General features: G+C 39.8%; 1 protein-coding gene across 3 annotated transcripts in view; it reads right to left on the reverse strand.

Annotated features, from left to right (window-relative positions):
- arhgef7a (Rho guanine nucleotide exchange factor (GEF) 7a) overlaps positions 1 to 24,333 on the reverse strand; it is a 37,843-nt gene that overhangs the window by 2,226 nt on the left and 11,284 nt on the right. For 2 of the 3 annotated variants that reach the window (XM_034109721.2, XM_034109720.2), the window contains exons 4-20: positions 20,897 to 20,980; positions 15,634 to 15,718; positions 15,359 to 15,492; positions 14,158 to 14,359; positions 13,241 to 13,341; positions 11,331 to 11,425; positions 11,043 to 11,138; positions 10,476 to 10,598; positions 9,349 to 9,487; positions 9,213 to 9,272; positions 8,972 to 9,118; positions 8,151 to 8,237; positions 7,962 to 8,040; positions 6,848 to 6,987; positions 4,735 to 4,956; positions 4,546 to 4,639; positions 3,940 to 4,029 (exon numbers count right to left, since the gene is read on the reverse strand). In XM_034109721.2, coding sequence (XP_033965612.1) covers positions 3,940 to 4,029; positions 4,546 to 4,639; positions 4,735 to 4,956; positions 6,848 to 6,987; positions 7,962 to 8,040; positions 8,151 to 8,237; positions 8,972 to 9,118; positions 9,213 to 9,272; positions 9,349 to 9,487; positions 10,476 to 10,598; positions 11,043 to 11,138; positions 11,331 to 11,425; positions 13,241 to 13,341; positions 14,158 to 14,359; positions 15,359 to 15,492; positions 15,634 to 15,718; positions 20,897 to 20,980 — 1,978 coding nt within the window. Of the gene's footprint in view, positions 1 to 102; positions 3,569 to 3,939; positions 4,030 to 4,545; positions 4,640 to 4,734; positions 4,957 to 6,847; positions 6,988 to 7,961; positions 8,041 to 8,150; positions 8,238 to 8,971; positions 9,119 to 9,212; positions 9,273 to 9,348; positions 9,488 to 10,475; positions 10,599 to 11,042; positions 11,139 to 11,330; positions 11,426 to 13,240; positions 13,342 to 14,157; positions 14,360 to 15,358; positions 15,493 to 15,633; positions 15,719 to 20,896; positions 20,981 to 24,333 lie in introns of those variants that run through there. The other variant, XM_034109722.2, reaches the window with a different exon arrangement.

A 24,333-nucleotide genomic window follows, 5' to 3' on the forward strand; every position in this document is an offset into this window, starting at 1 on the left:
CCCAAGATACCACTGTTTATGTCACAATTAAATTCAAAACTCAAACTTTACATAAGAGGCATAAATACTTATTCTAATCCAAGCCATGATCTTTTCTTGAACCTAACCAAGTAGCTGTGTTCCCAAATCTTACCAAGTGGGGACGTAACATACTTTCGCCACATATTTAACGCAACATTAACCACGTGTCAAGTCTATCATAATACACTGCACGATAAAAAATGATGGTTCAGGGGTATCATATGCATTAAAAGGAGATGTAAAGGGGTACTGACCAAGCGTCGATATCTGCCAAGTTTGGATTGAGAACTCGTTGCCAAAGGACAACACACACCAAACAGATTTGCTATTCTCACAAATAACCAGAATGCCAGTATCTACCAAATGACAGATTTTTTATTCAAAACTCATGGTACAGCGTTTTGGGACTTGAACACTTCAGCAGAGTAGAACAAATACACTGAATGCTCGGTTTGCAGATAAGACATGGTCACAAGAGTGAACTGAATACAGCGTTAGAGCACACAGAGGACAAAGTTGGTCAAAGGCAGCCGGTCTCTTTTCACACTGCCTGTCCCACAGTTTGACTTCTTAAACCACAGAATACACCTGTCACAAAGTATAGCACATGATATAAGGACAGTGATATTCTTAGCTCAAATACTCATTGAAGGTAGAATGGATTTTTTTTTCTTGCTCCATGACAACTAGTATTTACAGAAAGGGAGACTATGTGCTCTTATTTTTCAAGTCCACTCTGACTGAGGTTGAATGAGTTCCTATATAATAATCACGGCCTCTTGTTTATTTTTATTTTTTTTACCCTCAATGCTTTCAAAACACCAAAGGTGAGCATTTACACTACGAATGAGCATTTACTTTACAGTAACACTGAATACTCAGGTCTACCTTTAGGACTATATCATACACACTCTGGTAGACGACAAAAAGTACATAATTTAACAGATTCTATCCTCCACCCCCACTGGCCCATTACATGATTGTGCAAAATAATGAAAACACTTCATGTTATAACTTTCAGTGTAAACTTTGATACAGAGCAATAAAATCGTTTTTTTAAAAAAAGAAATCAAATGATAGTTCCAGGGATCATTTTGTAAACATTGACATACAGAATGAAATATAAATAAATAAAATAAAAATACGCCTGTATACAAAAATAATGAAAACAATAAAGGAATCATTTCGGAAACACTAAATAGTTCTGTAACACGGACCAATATATTTCATACGTCACCGACATTGCTTGCTGTACGAGGAGATAGACTCTATTGTAAATGGATGCCAACCTGTACTTTAAATACCAACACTGGAAAAATACTTCTTCATAAAAATAGTCATTAATGCAAGAGATAGCATGGGAAACCTCACAAGCCAGACGACACAAAGGCATGTCTGGCTTATGAGGCCGTAGGTGCTAGTTTGTTGTGACACAGGGGATGTTTAACATTAGGCTATAGACTGTATGTATTGATCTAACCTGCTCAAATCGTCACCTTCAAAGCAATAGCTCAACATTTTGGGGTTAAAAATAATAATAATAATAATAATAATAATAATAATAATACCAGTCTCATATCTTGTGATACCATGTCTGTACAGTAAATCTGAAGCTAAAGTTAGCAATTGGTTAGCTTGTTAAGAAAACTGGAATTATCATTGAGGAGCATAGGTAGTTTTAGTAATGACCTGTTTTCAGTTATCTTGTAATATTACGAGAAGATTGAAACAAAAATAAAGTCTCATGTTTGTGTGATAGGTATGTGGAGCTAGCATGTTTTGCTAAAATAGCATTAAGACACTGAGCAGCTAGCCTGGCTCTATAAAATGTTTTAAAACAATCCTGCTTGATCAGCTACAGCTTACTACTTAACATACTATATATTTAATTTATAGAGTAAGGTTTAAAAGTGTTGGTAGGTGGATTTTCAGACCTTTGCTATGCTAGCTTAATCCTGCTGATACAAATTTGAATGACATGCTAAGCTAACCTGTTTCTGGCTCCAGGTTCTTTTTCAAGGTGACTAAAAAAATAAGCAAATAAGGGATATTCCCAAAATCTTGAACTATTCCTTTGCAGGAAACATTTAACAAAGGCATTTTATTATTATTGGAATGTCGCTGTGTTAGGCTGTATTTTACAGCTTATTTGTGTCAGGCCATTATGCTATGCCTGGTTTAAATGAATCTTTTTATTTTTCTCAGCATACCAACTTGAGGTTTAAAACTATAATATATATGCAACCCTGTAGAACCACTGACAGACAGCAACATTACTGGATGGAAGATCAGGCTTTAAAGGATGATGCTTAGGAGACACAAGACAGAAACCTTCTCAAAGATATTGAGCAAAAGGCTCAGCTCACCGAAAATACTTGAACAATTATTTCTCACCTTTCTAGTATTGCATGAAGTTATCAACGTTACCGACTTAGATTTCTGCTTTCACAGCATTACAAATGCAGTCATGTTGTATTATTATTTGATAAAATGTGTCTATTTTGTGTTAATTTGGATGAACTGAGCCTTTAAATTAACTATTCTTTGACTAGATGTACTAGACAGTGTATGTGATATTCTCCTCATTCTGTAGCAGCTACTTAAAATAATGATCTGTGTTTCAAAAACTTTTACATTTAGCAAGGATTTATAGTATGCATTATCTTTTGGTCATGTTGTACGTTAAAAAGTAATTCTGCTTAGCAAAAATAAATAAATAAAGATTGAAATTATGAAAACAACATGAAGAATTTGGATATTTCATTTGCATGCTGCTATATTATCCAGCAGCAGGGGCATGTGTGCCTAAACCTGTGCGTGTGTTTATGACATCTGTGCTATGTTTGAGCATACATACTTTAGAAACACATACTAGAGGGAAGTAGTACATGGTCAATAGAATACACTCGTTCCTGAATTAAATCTGAATATCAGACAGGAAAAGCTCAGTCCCCATCTCTCCCTCCCCTATTTCCCCCTCCAACACCCCTCTACTCCCTGCTGAGAGTCTGCCACATTTATGGTCAAACAAGGGGAGTGGTCACATTCAAGATAAATTAATAATAATTACTAAACACTTACTGCATGACAACTACACAAAGAGAGGAGGCACATAAAAGGGAAAGTGGCAAAGGCAACAGGGAGATGCTTAAAACATCTTAAAACAAACAAAAATAATAAATAAACCAAATAAGTTAACAAAAAATAACATATATATATATAATAGAAAATAAATAGATACATTAAAAAAAATCTAGTTTCTTTTCATACATTGAAGGTTAAAGAGGTAAGCTCGCTGTACATTACATCGGGTACAGCGTGGCAGTACTGTACGTTCTTTAGTTCTGGTGAGAGATGCAGCTTTTGCGTGGCACTGAGCCCATCCTGTAACTGTGGGTGGTCCAGACGGAGTCATAGTCAGAGTCCTCCGAGAGGTCAGAGGAAAACTCTGGCCGCGACACGCTGCTACGGCGGCCCGGAGAGTCCATACAGGACCGGTCCACGTCGGCCAGCACGTGGTTGTGCATCAGATCCGTGCCCTGCCAGGCTGCTCGTGGCGGTGCAAAGTTTGGCGGTGACGAGGGAGGAAATGGTGTGCGAAGAAAAAAAAACGGGGGGCGGTGCAGAGGAAGAGGTAGCAAATGGAGTACGCGACAAATGGTAAATCATAAAAGAAGCAATGAGGAATGTAAGATGGGAGAACGTAAAACCAAAATGGATGAGGAAAAGAAGGAACAGAGCAATGCCAAAAATGTGAGGAGTGGAGGAGAGACAGACAGAAGGAGAAGATACTGTTAGAAAGATCAGTTCAGAACACCAGTGTTAAAGAAAGGCTTTGAGTTACAGAATACAGGTAAGTAACAAAGAGAGCAAGCTCCAGTATGAAACCTCTGTATGTTACGTTTGGCGTTGGCTTACTGGAGTTCAGAGTCTGCCTGGTTTTGGCGCTGGTGCAGTATGCCTCGATAACTTTCAGGATCTGGGCATCTTCTTCCAGAGCAGCGGTACCTGAGAAAGAAAAAGGAGATGATTAATTGAAATTCTCATGTCTATCAGTTCTATGGTAAATGTTTTACTCCTACTTAAAACACAAAAGAAATGCATATGAAAACTTTTAAAGAATAGTTTGAAAATGTGGGAAGTATACGTATTTACTTTTTTCCTGAGTGATGTGAGAATATGGATGCACCTCTAAGCATCTCTTAAGCCCACTAACAAACACATTATATCTTGTTTTTTAGAAAAACAGAAATGTATAAGTATGAGGTTTTCTTGTGAATTCCAGTAACATGATATTATATTTCCTAAGCCAATGTAAAGGACCTGTGTGATATGATTTCCTAAACTAAGATAGACTTAACGGACAGATATGAAGTGTTATTTAATCTAATTTCTCGCTCGTAAAAAAGGGAACACGCCGTTTCACAAAATGTCAAACTATTGCCTCAATATTCAAAGTAAAGCAAGAGAAAATGACATATTGTATCTTTGTTTTAACATAAATAGGAAATATTTTAAACATACTCTTCCTCAAGGCAAATTCCTCCTCAGACTGTTTCCTCTCAGGCTTGCGCTTGGGAAGCAGTTTCTTCACACTCTTAGGACTTTTACTAAGATCCTGAAAACAGAAAAAAAGGTAGTATAAAATTATAAAATCAGCATACTTAAAAACATAAAAAGAAGTCTTAACAACATAAAAACACAGTCTCTCACCTCCTTGTAGCAGAGGGCTGCAGAGGGTCGCAGAGGGGGTGCGGGTCGCAGACAGCTCAGGCTCCAGGGTTTGGGGGTGTTGGGCTGCTCCAGTGGGCCCCACATCATGGTGCTGTGAGATGAGCCATGGGAGGAGGGGTGAGGCAGGGTGTGGTAGGTGGGAGCCACCGTCATGCCCCTCCCTTCAGCATGCCGGGACGGGGTGAGAGGGTGAGACGGGAGCTGAGGAACCAAACAAAAAGAGAATTGTGGTAAGATTCATCACAAAAGAGACAATTCTGCTTAATTTCCCCATTTGGTACTTGTTCATCGCTTTACTTTCCTATATCTAACCCATGGCAGAAACATTTGTTTGGATATAAATATGTTTTTAATTCACAACAAGTAGATGAATCACTAAATGTTTTGTCTAGTATGAACTTTTCAGGTAGAAACTCTGGCTGACAGTGGCAGAAAAATACCAAGAGGTGCATTTCAAATATAGCGACAGTGTGAAAAACATTGACGAACCCACTGTTCCTTCAAATGTTCATGAACATTGCGGTTCTTTTGGGAAACGCAGCCCTCAGTAGCCCAGATGTCATATTCCCCAGTTCATTCCTGCAGCGCCTCCAGGGGAAACCGAGATGTATCCCAGGACAGATGTTCTTCCTCCAAGTCTACTCCAGTATTTATTTACGAACTCAAAATATGACTAAATGTGTTCATCAACAATATTTGTTTCCATGATCATGATGAGAAGATGACGAGACAGCTTTGATGCGATTGAATCGACTTTATCAACATGCAGTATCTTTGATGAATATAAAGGCAAGACTTATATGTAGTTAAAAAAATTCAAAGGTTAGAAAGATCTCTTTATCTTAAGTTAATAAAGACGGCTAAAGGGTTTTGAAGAAAGAACTGAGGGGATATTTCGGCTAGACTCAATTAACTGGAATGTTCACAGATGTAACAGTTGTAAATATGCAGTGGGGTTTATTTGTAAATCATTTTGTATAATCACACAAATTCTGTGTTTTATATTAAGTCATTCTGTGTTCTTCATTTTATTGAATGTTCAATATCTGACAAGGTCGGAGATCAGTGGGCGGAACCTCTGAAGTGTGGTCGCTGTGCTCAGGAGATTATTGTTGTGAGGACTTTCCCCCCTATATTGTGTCCCTCGTGTTTCCTCTTCTCTTTTTGTAAATGTCCACATGAGAGGAGTCACTGTGAGGGAAAGCTAATGTAAAACTGATCATTATATCTGTTGTCAGATTCTCAGTAATAAAACGGAGATCGTCAAAACTGAATGCTGGCTCGGGTCATCCATGAACAACGCACAACACAACACAGAGACCGCTTAACGACACCGGTTACACAAACACTAAAATATAATTAAAATAAAGTAAAGGAAACCGGATATGTTTTTTTTACAACAACATTATCTATTAAAGGACTAAGCCTAAATACATTTAAAAAACAATCGTCTATTACCATTTCAAAATGCCAAAAGTAGCTCAACAGGAAAGCCTCGTATTGCAACACCATTACATTTCCATTAATAGAAACCCTGCAGATTTAAATGATTAACATTTACCTCTTTCCAATATGCAACCACCAGCATATAAATATATTATTGTAAATAAAAATGATGATTATTGTTTGTTTGTTGGTTCAATTATGTACCGTACTTTTCGGACTATAAGCCGCGACTTTTTCCCCCATTTTTTTTGTACAGCTAACGGCCACTAGGGAACCTCCTACATCTATGGATTTTACAGGTACAATTAACCACCTTTAACTCTATGGGCTCTATGACCGGTCCGCGCCCGCCACCTTTAAGCGGCGGGCAGGAAAAACTGGAGGCCGGAAAAGAGTGAGACAGGTAGCGCGCCAAAGTAAAAGTGGAACCGAGAGACAGAACGAGAGCAAGACAGACGGACAATTTAGCTGCTGCGGCGTATATGCAGGTGCGCTTTATAGTCCGAAAAGTACGGTATTTGCATTCAATTAAATGGTGTATTGCAGCCCTTCTAGAGAGAGCCACATTAATGGCAGATCAACATGCACACTGGGTATAAAACACAGAAACCATCTGTATGAGGGTTTATAAGGATCATCTCCTGACCGTGTGGCAGGGATTTGTGAGGGGTTTGTGGCTGGGCCCGGTGGCCGCGGTGTGCTTGATCTGCCCTCTCAGGTGCTCCACCCAGTCCTGCAGGTCCTGCTGGTTGGTGCACACCACCTGCAGACGCTCAAACATCGTGCCTGCAGAGAGAGAGGGAGGGAGTACATTATAAAAGCATTCAGGATAAATTCATTTCCCTCAGCATTTGTCAAGATGATGTCTTCAGCTGTACTTAAACTAAACAGAGATCCTTGTCAGTGGAAAACAAATTAAGCAATGTAATGGTTATCTTTAAGATCCTATCAAGTCTGTTGCAAGGCATTTTGGAGTCTGGTTTGACAGTAATTGTTGTTGTGGCACACTAGGAAGCACATCATGTTTTTATCATCCTAATGCCAGTGATACTTTATGTGCTCACATGACTTTAGATGGCTCCTATTCATTCCTATTTAGTGTTTCTTTTACCATGGATGTGTTATTGATGTTTTTAATGTGTGCTTGCCTCATTATGTAATGTGTAAGCCAACCTATTGTATCTGCTTTTTTATCTTCACTGTCCGTTTGATGTAAGAATATTAATTCCCCTCTCTGTGGGCCAATTTAAAGATACTGGAACTATTTGACATGCCATAATCTCATCATGCCTGTATTACTGCAACAGCCTTCCTACAATAATCTGATGATTGACTCCAGAGTGTACAGAAGATAGATTTTAATTATTCTTTTAAAGGCTCTTAATGTCCTCTCTCCCAGCTTGAGCTCTGACTTCCTACTACCATGTGTGTTTTTAAGATACTCAGGTCTTTTTTCTATTTCAGAGGCTGAAAACTAAAAAAGGAGAGACCATTTGCAGTCAGCGCCCGCAGGATCTGGAACGATCTGCCCCACTAATTAATCTCCATGAAGTCCCTTCTTAAAATGTTCTTCTATGGGAAAGCCTTTCCTGATTAAACTTGTGTTTTGACCCAATATAAAAAGTCTGTTCCTATTTTCTGTTCTGTTTTCATCGTATTGTGATGATTTGGGACTTGTCTGTTTTTAACTTGCTTCCTGTGAGACACACTTTGTAGTATATAGATTTAGGTTAGTGATTAATATGCTCATGTAGCCTTACCGTTGAGCTCAAAAGCGTTTTTATGGGCTTCGCAGTCTTCTAGTTTGGTCACTGTCATGCTGGCCAGGGGCAGTTTTCCCTGCACGGGGAAATACACACATCAGAATTAAGTTCATTTTAAACCACTAAGTTTAAACACTGCAGGGAAAACTTAACAGACTAAACACTGAGGAAATGTTGATTACTGACCTGGAATATGAAGCCGCTCATCCTGGGACTCGCAGACAACATGAGGAGGACGTGAGGGAAGAGCATGAGGTAACGCTCACTCTTCTCCTGAAGTAAGAGAAACAGAGGGGGAAAGGAAAGTGTGAACGCAAGATAATAATTAGGTATATTGTCCTGTTTGTATAACCACTTTATTATACATAATATCATACATAAGACCAGAAGCTAATGCAGTTCAAAGATCCACAATCACATTAAAAGATATCAGCTGTTGGTGTCAAGTCATTATCAGGCTCATATTTCAAAAAGTTCTCATTTAATGTAATGTTTATTTACAATAACAAACACAGAAAACCACATGGTGTCAAACAATTATGCATTATACTTTGTTTTTGGATTATAACTAATGTTTTTTTACTTCATTTTAGTATCAAGAAACTCTCAAACAGTTTACTGAATGAATTATCTAATTTACAACATGCAAGCACGAACTGCAACAGATGTCAATAAAATATATCATTGAGAAAAACTGTATTATGTACACTACTATTTAGGGCTGTCCTGCACTAAAGAAATTCTTGTATGACTAAAACTCATACGAGTTGGAGAATAATTGATTCGTTATTTTCATCCACAAATCGGTAAAACCTAGTTTCTCCACAAAGAATCATAAATAAGCAACACTTTTTTTGTCTTTGACCAGAGATGTGCTCATTAGTTACTCAAAAAGAAGGAAGAAAAAATATATCTTGGTTGACTTATCGAGAGCAACCCTAGTAATTCGTAGCAATATATGAAGCATAGTTGTAGCACAGTGAGTATGTGGAGGATGTGGATGGTACCTCTGAGCCGGGACTCTGCACCAACACCTGGCTCATGTAGAGGACGGAGCCCAGGGTCTTGATGTCGTCCCCCTCCCACAGCCGGATGGCCTCGGTGAGGATCTGCAGCTCCAGCTCCTTACGCTTCCTCACCTCCTGGCACTGAGCCTGACACGACGGAAACAGACAGCTGCTTAACGACCGGCTATTATTACATTTAATATCATATCAAGACTGATTAGAGGAAGTGAGATCATCTTACAGACAGATTCTTGAAAGAGGCCATGCACTTCTGAATGTCTGGCCGGTCAGGATGACTCTCCTGGAAAGACAAAGAACATGGTTGTAAAATAAACACACATATCAACAGAAGCACACACAGACGCTTAGATACACACCTCCATGTGCCTCTCCAGCTCTTTGAGTAGGTTAGGGTATTTGGCGAGTCTCATGAAGGGTTTACTGAGGCCGGTGGTCAGGGTGAGGATCCCGGGTGTGGAGGCACCTCGCCCCTCCATAAACTCCCCCAACACGTCACTGCGAGGAGACAAGATCAATTATTAATTTAACTTCTCATGTTACCTTTATTACCTTCATGGTAACAGCACCACAAATGATATCTTCAGACAATCAGCTCAAGAATAAGGTGTGTTTTTTTTAAGCAAGGGGGAAAATACGACCCTCTTTTTTAACGCAGCTATTTCTTAACTAGAGTATCAGCACACAAATACCAGAGATCTCTTTTTGTTTTGTTGTGTGTGGGTTAACCGACCATATTTAAGATCAGGTCTATTATGTGCCATGTTACCGTCTCAGGATCCTTTTCAAGTTGGGACTCTTAATGTGATCAATCTATTTAAGCATTCCAGGTCTGCGTATTTTTTTATTTTATTTATATTTTAGCTAAACATTTCTCTTTCGGATGTTCTTTCCCACGCTGTGATCACTGTAACTTGCTCGAAACTGCAGAAAGATGTTTCCTTCATTCTTTCTGCTTAAGCTGGATTCAATCATGTTGGTAATATTATGATGATGAAATAATGCTGACTGCAGAGTATGCATTTTGTGTTCGTAGTGACAAGCCACAATAGAACAAACAATCATATATATATAATACGACTGTGAATTAATAATAAACTCCACAAAACCCAACATACAAGTCTTTTTCTTCAATTTCCTAATACTGGCTGTTGTAAACACCGTTTCCTTGATAATGTATTCTCCGCTGCATAAACACAGGTTAAAAAGCTGTAAAATGAAACTAAATGTAGTTAATACAGAGGACTTTTCTTTTTGTCGCTGCTTTTAATTGAACTATTCATATCTTAGACTGCACTGTAACTTTTATCACTGTAACTTGTATCCATGTATTTTTTCTTTTAATGTCTATTTTATTAGCTTTTCTTTTTAATGACTGATTTTAAATGCCATTTTCTTAATGTCTTTCATTTTTTGTAAAGCCCTTTGAACTCCCTTGTGTTGAAAAGTGCTATATAAATAAACTTGCCTTAATGTTTAAACGTACCTGTGCTGGGTGAGCAGATTAACCGCACAAGGGTGGTTGGAGCAGTAACCGACATAAAGGGCCTTCATCTGCGGCATGAGGTTCAGGAAGAAACCCCCCACCCTCTGCTGGCTCTCTGGAAGCCTGAAGAAAAGAAAACATCACTAGTTTATTAACAACCTCTTTAAAAACTCACACAGACACAAGACAAATAGAACAGAAGTATATGGATTTTTCAAGTTATGTAATTGTATCTAATGCCAAATTATAACTCATGACACTTTTCATGTAGAGCAGTTCTAGACTATACACTATATATTAGAATAATGTATAATTGACAGAAACCTAAACATGACATTCCCCCATTTAGAAGCAGTGTGGCGGTGGGAAGGAATAATAATACTCACCATTTTTTAGTGAGCTGTAGGCAAATACTGTGGCAAAAAATATGACAAATTCTAGTCTATGGTTTAATCCAACATCGGCGCAGTACAGCTGGCCCGACACTAGATGTCCCTCTGCTTATTATGAAATAGTGCAGATGCTGCTGCAGTGGGGCAGTGTGTGCAGGGGGGGGGCGGGACTAACTTGGTGCGCTCCTCTAGCGATTGGACGAGCATCTGCTGGAAGGTGCTGATCTCCTCCAGGTTCCCCAGAATCAGAGCCACGTCAGAGCTGCTCAGTCTGCAGGAAGAGGATGGGGGGGGGAAGCAAAATGGTGACTTTATATTCAGTGACAGACGGAAGAAAGTCAAGTAATGATCCAAGACTTGTTGATGTACAAGATGTAGTTGATGCAGGGTTCCTGATGTGCGATAATCATGCTAAAAGGACCAGGTGTGGTTTCATTTAGCTTTGTGTTTAAATTATTCGTACTTGTCGCTGCTCTGAAGAGGTCGTAGGTAGTTGGTCAGGAGGCTCTGAAGATCCTTGGAATAGTCGGTCTCTGTTTCTAAAATGTTCTGCAACACCTACAATAGAAACATAAAAGAAAACCGCTTCAATTTAAAAGTATTCTTGACTTGGAAGTTGGAACACAATTGGAGAAACAGCTATATTCTTAAGACCACTGTCAGTTTCAGGGCTACTGAGTTAGAGCCACACATTTTGAGTTAAACATTAAAAGAAAACATAACACACCATTTTTATAATGTAGCAAAGATGTTTGTATTACTCTATTTAAACACTTAAAGAGTTTGCAAGATATGTATATGATGTGCATTAGCGTAGGGCTGCTCAATTAATCGTATTTTAAATCGCGATTACGATTATGGCATTGGCTTGCAACGATTACGAGAATAACGTAATCGAAATAAAACGATTATTCTTTTATTATTATTACTTTTATTTTATATATTATTTTGAATTATACTTAAAGTTCAGGGTAATCAACTGTTAAAAACATACTGTTCACATTTTTTTTATCCAATAAATCAGGGGTTCTCAAAGTGCGGCCCGCGGGCCAATGGCGGCCCTCGGAAATGTTTCTGGCGGCCCGCGATAGTTAATGTGACACGCTGAAATGCATGCGTTATATTTTAATCCTCCATGGTTGTATTTAGTAAGAATTAGAATGGAATTTAAGAATGGTAAAACTGCGCCCCCTGGGTTGTCTTTCCTAAATTATGAATGACAGCTTGTGGAAAGTTTGCTTGACTACTGGTGCAACTAGGCATCTCGCGAGTTGCGGTTAAGCGGAAAATCTGTTGTAAGTTATCAGAATCAGAAACGGGAGTTAGCTAGCGATTTTAGCTAGTCACTGTCTGTAGATAATCCAACTTTGTGTCCTCTGCAAGTTCTTAATGTATACTGTATGTATAATTGGTTAGTACAATAAAGAAAGGATTTGTTTTGGAATTATTTTGTGTTCCGTTTTTTCTCGGGCGGCCCTCAATCCAATATTGGGTACCTAAATTGGCCCTCACTCATCAAAACTTTGAGAACCCCTGCAATAAATGGATGTTTTCAAAGTCAATGAATAATCGCATTTAATAATCGCAATTACAATTATTGACCCAAATAATCGAGATTATAATGTTTGCCATAATCGAGCAGGCCTACATTAGCGTCGATATATTATGAAGTGAAAAACACAGGGTCATTCACAATACACTTTTTAGAAGGTAACTAATCAGTTTTGACTACATTATTTTATTAATTCCAGTGTTGACCGTGAAACGCGAGGGCTACCATGGAGGTTACGTTCATACGAAGGGTGAAAAACGATATGTTCATCACCATTCGTAATAGTCAATTGTTAGCTTCCTTGTGACCCAAAACAGTGCGTTTAATAGCACTTTCATTTCAGGGTCTTTCATCACAGAAATACATCTAACAAAAACAGTTATCATCCCACAGGTTTTAAAGCAGATTGCTACAAGAGCTGAAATCTACGAAATGCAAACTGCACTGTGTTCTCTCGTGTGTGTGTGTGTGTGTGTGTGTGTGTGTGTGTGTGTGTGTGTGTGTGTGTGTGTGTGTGTGTGTGTGTGTGTGTGTGTGTGTGTGTGTGTGTGTGTGTGTGTGAATTAACTTTGCTTATGCAACTGTGATGACAGTTCTGCAAACCACACCTTAAAGTGTGTGAGTGAGTTTTTTGAAGAGAGCTGTAGTTGAAGAGGCCAGCTAGATTTGATCCTGGTACTACTAAAAACACAAAGCATAATTGTAAGCTTTAAATCCTTACATGTTAACATGATGTCAGTGGAGAAAGGAGAGATAGGGATGTAATAAAGCAAAAACAATGGGAAAAGACATTAAAATAAAGTGTTGACTTGCATCCTTACCAGGTTATAGTACGTCTTGCTGATGGCGGAGGTGTCGAAGCCTTTAGGAGGACTCTTCATGGTGCCAGACTTTGGGGACACTTTGTCTTGTTTGTCCGGAGCTAGAGAGAAAAACACATGAAGTTAGATACTTCTAACTTAAATTATTTAGAATGAGACATACAAATATTCAATGGACACTCATCTTGAGCAATCTATAAATAAATTGTTGACCAGTGGGCAGTCTTTTGGTCGTATCTACCTATCTTGAACTAAATGTTCTTCAAAGATAGCACCACCATTGAAGATATCAACATGCAATATTGTTGCTGAAAAAAGATGAGCCTAAAATGTGCTTACTCAGAAAGAGGGTACATTGTCAAAAGACGAGACTAAAATGTTTAGACTTTTGGTCAACTAAAACTCGATAGAAATGTAACAGGATGAAACTAAACATGAAAAGGTCATACTTAAAACTGTAATATTGTTTTCAGTCATATTTCTATTGTTGTCTCTTTAGATAAGTGTTAGCAAATTAACTAATGTCAGAGGAGCAGCATGCTTGGCACATGCCACAGCGACTTGTTTTTCAAGTAAAAAAAACAACAGACCCCAGCGGGCCTGGAGAAGCAACAGATGTGTGGCTGTGTTATTGTCAGGAGGCCAGATGGAAGCTTGACTGTTTGTCAGAGGAAACTGTAACAGCGTCTGTTTCTAAAATGATTTAATCTTCGAAGCTGCTCTGTGCTCGTTCTCAGACACATGCAGAGGAGGAAGATCCAGTTCAAATCATATATTGAAGTGTATATTATTGAAGTGCATATTGAATCACCACACTGCTGTTTTAGAGAGGCCCTATTATGCTTGTGGGGTTTTCCCTTGTAAATGGTCTGCAAAGGCTAAAATCCCAAAGTTCCCTCCAAGTTCCTCAAACCTACCGGAGCCTTTGACCTCACGGACATAGTTGCTAGGAAACCATCCCGACCGGCCGTTGACCATCCCCTCCCACCAGCCGCCGTCCTCCTGACGCATCACGCTGATGAGGTCACCCTTATTAAAGGAGAGCTCATCCTCGTTGTTCTGCGCGAAGCTGAAACGCGCTTTCACCAGCAGCTGCTGCCCGCTGTTTTCCGACATGTCCTGAAGAACGAGGGAGAAAAGGGAAGTGAGCAGAATAAACATCAACGTTAGTGGAAAAAGCAGTGACAACAAGAAGAGTTTTCATTCATCGGTTGTCATCTGATTCATCAACAAACAAAACATGGTGCAACACTCATTGCTCATCAAAGTCATTATATCCCTCCCTAAATATTTCCCCATATTATAAACAAGTATAATTCCACTGTGAATTCAGTTTTGGCCTGCAGTTTATATATGTACAAGATCAAATCGAGCACTATTCTCAAGGGGATTTCAGTGTCTACAGCCCTTTGCATCCTACATCCCCGCATCCTCCGCTCTTCATCCGTAGGACTTCTCACTGTCCCAAGCTCTCGCCTCAGCACCATGGGTGCTCGAGCGTTCAGCTGCTCGGCTCCCAGACTCAGGAACTCCCTGCCACTACATATCCGACAGTCTGATTCCATCATTCAAACCCCAACTCAAAACCCACCTGTTCAAACTGGCATTTTCTTTATAAACTGTACCCTGTGTCCTTCTGTGTCCGTCTGTGTCCTTATGTAGTCAATTTCCTGTTGTTTGTCTTGTTTTACCCCGGCTGATATCTCACTAAATCCACTGTTTTAATTGTTCCCTATATTGCCCCTATGCCCTGTAAGGTGTCCTTGGGCGCCCCCCAAATAAAATGTATTATTATTATTACATTGAAAATGAATGAAGCGTTGCATCTATGTTTTTACTGAATACGACTGCATTGCCCATAAGACTAAAGGTAACTTGAATCACAGGTAAAACAAGATGGTGAGATATTGTCTCTGGGAATGTGTGAGATGCTTCTTCAGTTGATCTGGACCCAGCACAGCGATGTCAGCTATTATCAAGGATGCAGACGACAGCAACCAAACTGACAATACTAATTTAGTTATTCCTGTTTATCTGTAGTTTAATAAATAACATAGAGACTGTATGACCAATTGGTGATGTTTCCTTAACCGTGGCGTAAGTGAGAGTTGACCTTACCAGACTGCGAAACTGGTTCTGCAGCAGCTTGGAGGACCGGGCCAGTGAAGCCTGAGAGGAGAGCGAGTCGAACGACTTGATGCGATGAGCTGAAGAGTGCCGGGCGCACACCGAGTCACTGCCCACGCCGATATCTGGACAGAAAGGGCAGAATATATAAAAATACACCAGACTTGGTGTTATAGTCATCACCCACACACTCGTCATCACTACTCTGGCCTGCCTTTCATAAAAACTCCCACACACATCATATAACGGCACTTATTTTGACTCACCTGCAGTGACTTTATTCAGGGCAACCAGACTGGTCAGCACCTTTGAGAAGTTCAGTCCCAGCAGCAGGTCGCTGGCCTCGAACGCCTGGGGATCAGAGAAAACAGATTTTATCCCTCTAAAAATGTTAAGAACATTCATCTTCAATGCCACCTAACATCTGCACAGCTTTCCACTTTAATTAAAGTATTTTGTTAACTGATAAGCTCTATTTTTAGTCCTTTTCTGACAACTTAATTCCTCTTACTGTGTTAATGTAAGCACTGTATAAATCAAAGCATATTCCTTGGCTGTGTAGCCGACTTGGCAATCTGATCCAGGAGGAGCCAGCAAGAGCATTTCCTTTAAAGCTAATCGCTAACTGTAGCACAGTAGGTCTGTGTCATCACCCGGCCACACTGCCAGCACTGAGCCGTGAATCGATAACTCTTGTTGTCCTTGACAGTAGTAGTGGGCAAAACACACAAGCTCAGCAAACAGATAAATCTGCAGCAGCTACAGACAGACACTATTTACAGCATCCTAACGTACTGTTGGGTTATGTGCTTTACAAAGACACTGAGAGAAGCTGAGTTCCCTTCGTACAAGATACTAAAAAACACCAAAACCAACAATGAATTTATACGACTGACAATTCATAAACTGGATTTATGTTCACGTCATATTTACCAAGAATAAGGCCCAAGGGCGGACGGGAATTAAAGCGTGGAGACATGTCCCAGTAAAGTTACAAAATACAAATATGGACCTGAAAATGAGCATAAGGGCCCCTTTAATAAACTGATGTACTAATAGAAGGGTCAGTGGGTCAGGATCCCAACATCTCATTGTGTCCTTGGGCAAGATGCGTGTCTTCAGCATTGAAGTGAATGTAATCCTGATGTTGCAGTCAATTCATATGGGATGTTTAGTATAGATTCAAATCACTTTTTCACATGACAGAATTTTGCTGGCGTACATTTGGACATCCCTGCTTGCTTGGTTTCAGGCACAAGGTTAAACACGGTGTACCAAAATCGTATACTTTTTATTTTTAGTACACACTGCAGCTGCCCTTACAAAGTAATTAGGAAATACTACTTTATCATAAGCCGTCATTAGGCTGTCCTCTTTCTGTGCTTTCTCTGCAGATTAGGCGATGTGACACATCTTCTGCTTCAAAGAGGATTGTGGGTCAGAATAGCCAAAAATACTTGAACCCGGCATAATGCGCCTGGATGCAGTGTGAGATCCTGCTATATTTAGCATGTTGCATTTGACATACCACCTATTGAGACATGCAATCTTCTCTGTTGTACTAAATAGTATAGCGCTAGGTATTGGAACGCACCGTAAGAGTAAACCACAACTTTGACGTCAACACTGCAAGTCAGAAACGTGTCATTACGAGTGTCAAAGACAGAGTTCATGAAGTCAGGGAGTATGGAAAGAAAATGCTTTGCTCATGGCTCTTTTTGTGGGATTTGTTGACGGCAATAGAAATGTAGAAGCAAAGCCAGCCTTCTCGTTTAACTGCATTAAAAATGTGCCCACAGTCTGAGTCAGTGTGCCCCTCGCTTACTATGAATGGCAGGGATTGTATCTCTGTTGATAACTGTTGTCCTCGCTCTTCCTGTGGAACGGCTTCATGTGATTGGTTAGTCTCGCTTCACTTGTACTGAGGTTGAATGACTGTGATATGAGTCCCTCTCATCTTCCGCTCGGAGTGCAGATATGTCTTCAGGGTCTATGTGAATGATGCATTTGCGCATTGAAAAACAAGTATTTGTGTGTGTGTGTGTGTGTGTGTGTGTGTGTGTGTGTGTGTGTGTGTGTGTGTGTGTGTGTGTGTGTGTGTGTGTGTGTGTGTGTGTGTGTGTGTGTGTGTGTGTGTGTGTGTGTGTGTGTGTGTGTGTATAAGGCAAGCTTCTGGAAGAGTCCCTGTCCTTGAGGAGCATTCATGTGAAAGCACGCTCTTCCTAATAATTTTACCAGGACTGACACAAGAATGAACATTCAGTATTTGTACTTTCTTTCCACAATATCTGCAAACAAAGTGGTTCACTTTCATTTTAGGAGAGCCTCCGTTTCATTTTCTCAGTCGTCACAGTGAAATATGACGAAGGTAATCAGACATTCATGAAAAGTAATAATGAACATGACAAGTAGCAGCATGTCCACCACGCTTCATCACCAGTCAGGTAAGGATTGCTCAGAGCAGGCGTAAGTGTAACAGCCCTCTGTGAGTCAGCAAGCTGCAACAGCGCTCTGAACGGCCCCCTCACTGACAGGGCGAGGACATGAGTGTCTACCTGCACAGGTGTGACACACACTGCTCCCCGTACTGCTGCGAATGGGACAGAGCTACATGTAGAGCTGCAGCATTTGGGAAAAATAACTCATTGCAATTTTATGATTGATATTGTAATATGATTCAACACATTGTAGGAATTTATCATTTTTGCAACGTAATGCTCATAATAACAAAATACAATGTATGGACTAATTGTCACACTTTTAGGAGAAAGCTACAGGAAAATGATCCTTGATACACAAACAAGGCAGCCAAGCAACCCTAATTTAAGGCCGAACAGAGGGATATTCTCTGGTGGTTAAGTAAATCAGCTGACCTCAATCCAACTGATCATGTGTTTCAGTCCCTGAAGACAAAAACTCCACAGACAGGCAAGAAATTAAGATGCAAGCACAACTGCCTGGATATTTGGGAATGTATTAAATTGAAATGTAGTCGACCTTATAATAAGTGTAGCTCTGATGATAACACCTCCCATACAGACCTTCTGCTGATGTCAAAAGAATTGCAAACACAAATGAATATGCCTTTATACAAGTTAAATGTTTTTGTGGTGAAGAAACTCTACTTTATAAAACGAATGCAAATCAGTTATTGTAGCAATCATTTGTTATGTTATCTGATTTTACCGCTCCGGTGTTGGGATTTGCTGTTTTTATATGATATAAATAAGACAAACAAACATGAGGGTCGAAAGTATTGGTAGGAAAAAGTATAAGCAACACAATGGAAGATGTCATGGCCTCAAAAGGTTTTGAGCACCTTGTTTTACCTTAAACTCAATACATGTGTCAGTGCTCAATCCCTTTAACAGCATTATACATTTACTGCAGAGCCAAACCTTTCAACAGCTTTGTCTTCATTCATTTTTGATTGTCAATGGATTCAAAGTCGCCCATTAGTCGAGAGAGATGGATCTGTGAGTATTCTCAGGGCGGACTCAGGGTAAGGTTACTATTCCTGAGGGAGCAGCGCAGTGGGTCATGGGAACTAATGATCACTTCCTGTGGTCAAAGCCATTAGAGGTGAAGGGTCGGTAGCAGCAGCTGCCCAAGTGGCAGGCATGGTCTTGAATGTCAAAACTGCACGAGGTATCCAAATTAGATCTAAAATACATCAGTCCTGTTTAAGACAAAGGCTATGTGATGTGGAGAATATAATGAGATTCTAATCAAATACGTTGATTTCAATTTAGCAACAATTGAGGGTTGTCTATTGGAGATTTCATCAAATATTTTTACAATGAGTTTGTTGATAATCAGACATTTTCATTTAATGGCTCAAGGCAAATAATACAACAGCTACAACAGTTGCTTGAGTTCAGAACACGACATCAATTTACTGGAAGGCAGCCTTTAAAACCAGGAAAAGACAACGCACAATATCCAAATTTCTCATTTCCCAATATAGATATATATCCCATTCCGACATGCAAATGCAACCACAGCAAGGCTAGCATGTTTAATTTCAGCCAAACACCCAGCATCATGCCATCAAAAAGAGGGAGGTCAGGACTTAGAAAGCACAGCAGCATCTATCAGTCAGTATTTTGCATGTAAGCAGTCGCTGTACTAATCTACAGCGGCGGCTACCTGGGGTCAGAGCCAGCCGAGCTCTGGGCTCTGGAGAACATCCATCTCTGCTCCACAGAAGGTCAGCGAGAGGACTGCCATGCCCCGAACTACTGTAATCCTGCCGTTTCCAGTTCACTCAGCAATAGACCCAACATTTATTCCTTATGCAACACGGGCATCAAACAAGGAAGAATAGCTATTTTACAAAATGTGCTTTTTTAATTATTTCTTATTGCTGCTACCTGATCATTTGGAATATTGTAATGTGTTCAATGGTGCCTTGTGTTATGTGTGCTGTAAGTACCTTTGCTGTACTTCGAGAAGCAAAACACAAATATCCAGAGGTGGCCAATAAAGTCAGACTAATCTAATAGTATACAAAAAGAGATAGGAAAATGGTGTTGGTTGGTATTGAGTACAACATCCCCGCCAGTGAAAGCACAAGTCAACATGACATGTATATGTAAAGGAGTGTTGTTTATGATGGGAAATGTGACTATGTGTTACCAATAAAACAGCAGATTATTGCTCAACGGGGCCAGGTTTTGGTTCTGTGAGCCAAAACTAACAGAGCCCTTTAAACAATAAAGTAATAACTGATGTCCTTATCTTCCCTGACATTTCCGCTGTCTGTAAACTCGCGCTCTGTCTTACCCCATCTCCACCTCTTGTTCACTGGCTGCAGACTCAGTGGGCAGAGTCACTGCTGAGGAACACTGAGTTGTATTGTTAAACTAGGATAGTTCAATGACCCCTCTATGCAATGGCCAACACACAGCCTTAAACAGAAACACTGTCCTCCATTTGCTTATGGAGATATTCAAATGTACCATTACTCCAACATACTCTAATATGTCTATACAACCCATACAAGGAAGGGACCTAATCTGTTTAGACTTTACACTTAGTAATAATAATGCTATGATAACCATGTTAGAACAATACCCTCTTGTATAACCATGGTCAGATACTGTTCTTGAGAAAACACTGTTTATACAAGGCGGGCTAGTGTGAACCGGTGGTGACAATAAAGCCACGCCGAGGACAAAGCTCTGCATTAATTAGAAAACATTACGCAGGCGCTTCTGAATCCAAGTGGTGAATGTAGTCAGGCTTCAATATAATAGTAACGCCATTTAAAGTTATTTGAATTTGCTTTAATTTTGAAAATATATCGCCCTAGACTAAGCGGATGAGCATATCTCTCTCCGCCGGGCGATGGGTGATTGTTCTCGGCTTGCAGATCCCTCCTCCTCCCGGTGTCAGGAGCTCCGTCCACCCCATGAACCCATTGTTTATTGTTGAAACGTGCATTTTCAAAACAGCGACTCCCGGTGTTGTAACATGAGGAAATGTGTGGTAACAATACAACATAAACCCTATTCTGAGAGCTCTTACCTCGACGCGGAACGATGTGCAGCCCTTAAGAAACTCCTTTATGTTGCTCAGACACTCGCCGTCGTTCTTCGGATCTTGGTAGATCTGGAAAGACGGAAACGCTGGTTAGAGGGAAATTTCCAGATCACGCTGCGGGGTTTCTTGCTCTTCACGCTGCGGTTTTATGTGAGTTTATCAGCCTTAAAACACGTATCTCCTCTCTGACGACACGCATTCTGCATTAGTCAACATTTGTGTGTGTGTGTTTGTGTGTGTGTGCGTGCGTGCGCGTGCGTGCTTGAGGGAGGCTGGACGCTGATCCCGCAGCGGGGAAGTGGAGGAGGCTGTGGAGTGTGGAGCTGTGCAGAGGGAAATGACGTTGACATATAGGGATCCCCACTGATGGTGGAGTGGCCTATGGGTGCACTGGTTTTCATAACAAGCAACACAATGACAAAGAAGTGATACAACTGAAATTAAGCCTTATTGATATTAGTGGAATGGAGAAAATATGTATCTTATTATAAGGCAATATCATTAAAAAGCAACACATCAATTGTAGTTTTACAGCAGAAATATATTGCATTAGTTTGACCTTATATGTTTAAGTGGGCCGAGGTATATTATTTGTATCACAGTTCAAATGAAAGCCTAACAACATAACATTAACGCTCTTGATACAATTATCAAATCATTGTGACAATTATGTAAATTTGATCTGGCTTTTGTGAATATGCTATTTCATGTATGTCTTAACAAACCTGAACATAGATGAATATACTTTAGTTTTCCATTACAATTGTACTGCAGAGCTGTTTGTTTTTGTTCCACTTCTCTCTGATAAAGCCTCTAACAACTGCATTTTTCTGGTTTCTTGTTTCTGATATTGGTATTTCCTCCCACTTTTCATTATTTTGAATTTAACCACAGTTCTTCACATATTTCACTCACACCATTATCCATTTTCGAGCCTAAACATTTCTCTTTTTATTTTTCTTATTTCCTAATTTAAAGATATGTTCCTGCTGTGAAATTCATGTAACATATAGTGATCAAAAGAGTGTCTTTTGGACGTCTTTCAATGTTGCCTTGAATCCACTATCCCAGCATTATGTCCGTTAATCTCTTCATGAAGATGCAGATGGGTTCAGGGGATGAACCTTTACCATAACTCCATTTCTGTCTTATGCCTTTGCTTGATTCAAACTGTGAATAAACTCATTTGACTGATTGTTTACTTGAAAGGTAACTGGGAGGAATGTAAAAGGCCAAGAAGGGATGCAAGTGAGGGAAGCAAGGAGGATCCAGTAGGCTATCCATTATCTCTGTTCTCCATAACACTGATATCTGCCCTGATAGTAGCTGACCCAGCTGTGGCCCGCATCTCAAACTTTCCCCCACATACACTGCTGCTCAGCCAAAACAGAACCAGATGAGTGTCACATCTTTGCCAGAGAGTGGCACAAGATGGCCTGCCAAATAATGAGTAGCCAAGATATTTAAGACCAATATTAAAGTGTTAGGGGTATAGCAGGAGGCATGGGGACAATGTTAAAGGACCAGTTTACCCATAAATCACAAGTACATCTATGTCTTCTTACCCGCTTTGCTTTTAGTCAAGATTGTTTAGTGTTGGAGCTATGTGCCGTACAAATCTCAGCCTCCCTTGAATATAATGTAACTGTCTGGCACTCAGCTTGTGGTGCTTAAAGTGCAATAAAAAATCTATTTGCAAACCTTGACAGCAATGTCTCTTTCCAGAAATCATCACCCGGTTACTCAAGATAATTGAAAGACCTTGTTGTGAGGAGTTTCATGTAGGAACTGTTTTCTTTCTACCAAACTAAGAAAGGCTTTCCTAAATAAGCTAACGTTACAGTTCATCAGCGAAGGTGTCATCCCTCAACGTGGTGATTCTGTACAAACTACTGACTACGAGGTCTTTGGATCATTATTTCTGGGAAAAGACATTGCTGTATTTTTTCCAAATGACTCTTTTTTTTGTCTTCTGCTTCTCTGTTTTGTATCTATATCTACGCCGGGATCCGGAGTCGAGGCTGATCCTCTTGCTGTAGTCCTGTGTCCTGGATCCTCTATCCTGAGTTCTGGATTAAGTCGTGGACTTCGGGTCGTGGCTGAACCTGTCTCTGCGGTCCTGCCTTGCGTCTCGTCATGCTGCTTCCCTGATGGCTCCCACAGGATTGTAGCTGACATCCTCGTGGATTCATCTTCTCATTACAGACACATGCATTTCCTAACATTCGGTCTATATGCTGTAAAATGTATTATCTCTTCGATTTACACACGGCATCTATTGCACGTCTGTCCGTCCTGGGAGAGGGATCCCTCTTCTGTTGCTCTCCCTGAGGTTTCTCCCATGTTTCCCTTTAAACTGTGGGTTTTCTCTGGAAGTTTTTCCTTGTACGATGTGAGGGTCTAAGGACAAAGGGTCTAAGGACAGAGGGTCTAAGGATAGAGGGTGTCGTTTTTCTCATACTGATATTCTGAACAATCTGTGCTGTTGTATTTGCTGTAAAGTGTCTCTACTGTAGGCTATTTTTATTTTATGTACAGCAAATTTGGCTCGACCAAAAATCGTTTATAAATGTGCTATATAAATAAAACTTGATTTGATTTGATTTAGTGTCTCTTTGAGCACCTGAGTGCAATCTAATCCCTGTAAACTTGAGAAAAGGCAGAGATCTCCATGACTGATATCCGGTGGTATTATTGAGAGCACAAACGATAAATCCGCTTTAATTTGTATTTTATCCCAGATATATCATATTGCTGTAAAGACCACATCATAGGTAAGATGTTTTAGTGCCAACATGCCAAAGATATGTTTGAGTTTAAATTAGAAAGTCTCACTGTACTGTATCTTGTCCACCAGAGGGCCTTGATACCTTTATTTCTCCTCTATAAATGTCCCTCTCAATATTATTCATAATTGTTTAACAGTCAAATTATTCAGATTTTTATCAAAAATGTGTGTTTATAAGGTGTTTGAGCATTATATTGAAATATACGCTATTATATTTTTTAATCTTTCAAATATCACCATCTTCACCAAAATGCATACAAATACAGGAGGTCTGACTTGAGACTTGTTTCACCTTTGATCCATTAAAGTGTTACAGAAACCAATCCTCTCAGAGATTTGGATTGGTATTGTGACTAAATATAAATATATTGTTGTGGGGCAGGAGAGAGGCATTTAGTATGTGTCTCAGCATATCTTAGCAGTTATGTTTGAACAAGACATTAAAAAAAACTCCTCAAATGAGATGGCAGCAGATTTAACATAATTTAGATCCATATGTATGCCATGAATTAGCAACATGTCATAGTGGCTGATTATGCCTCACTGATTTTCACCCATTACAAAATATTTCCTCGTCAGTATTTTAGAGACTTTATTTTGTTTAGCCTACATCAAATCCTCTGGTGTGTGAAAC

This window comes from Pseudochaenichthys georgianus, chromosome 21, assembly GCF_902827115.2.
Source record: "Pseudochaenichthys georgianus chromosome 21, fPseGeo1.2, whole genome shotgun sequence".
Classification (NCBI taxonomy): domain Eukaryota; kingdom Metazoa; phylum Chordata; class Actinopteri; order Perciformes; family Channichthyidae; genus Pseudochaenichthys; species Pseudochaenichthys georgianus.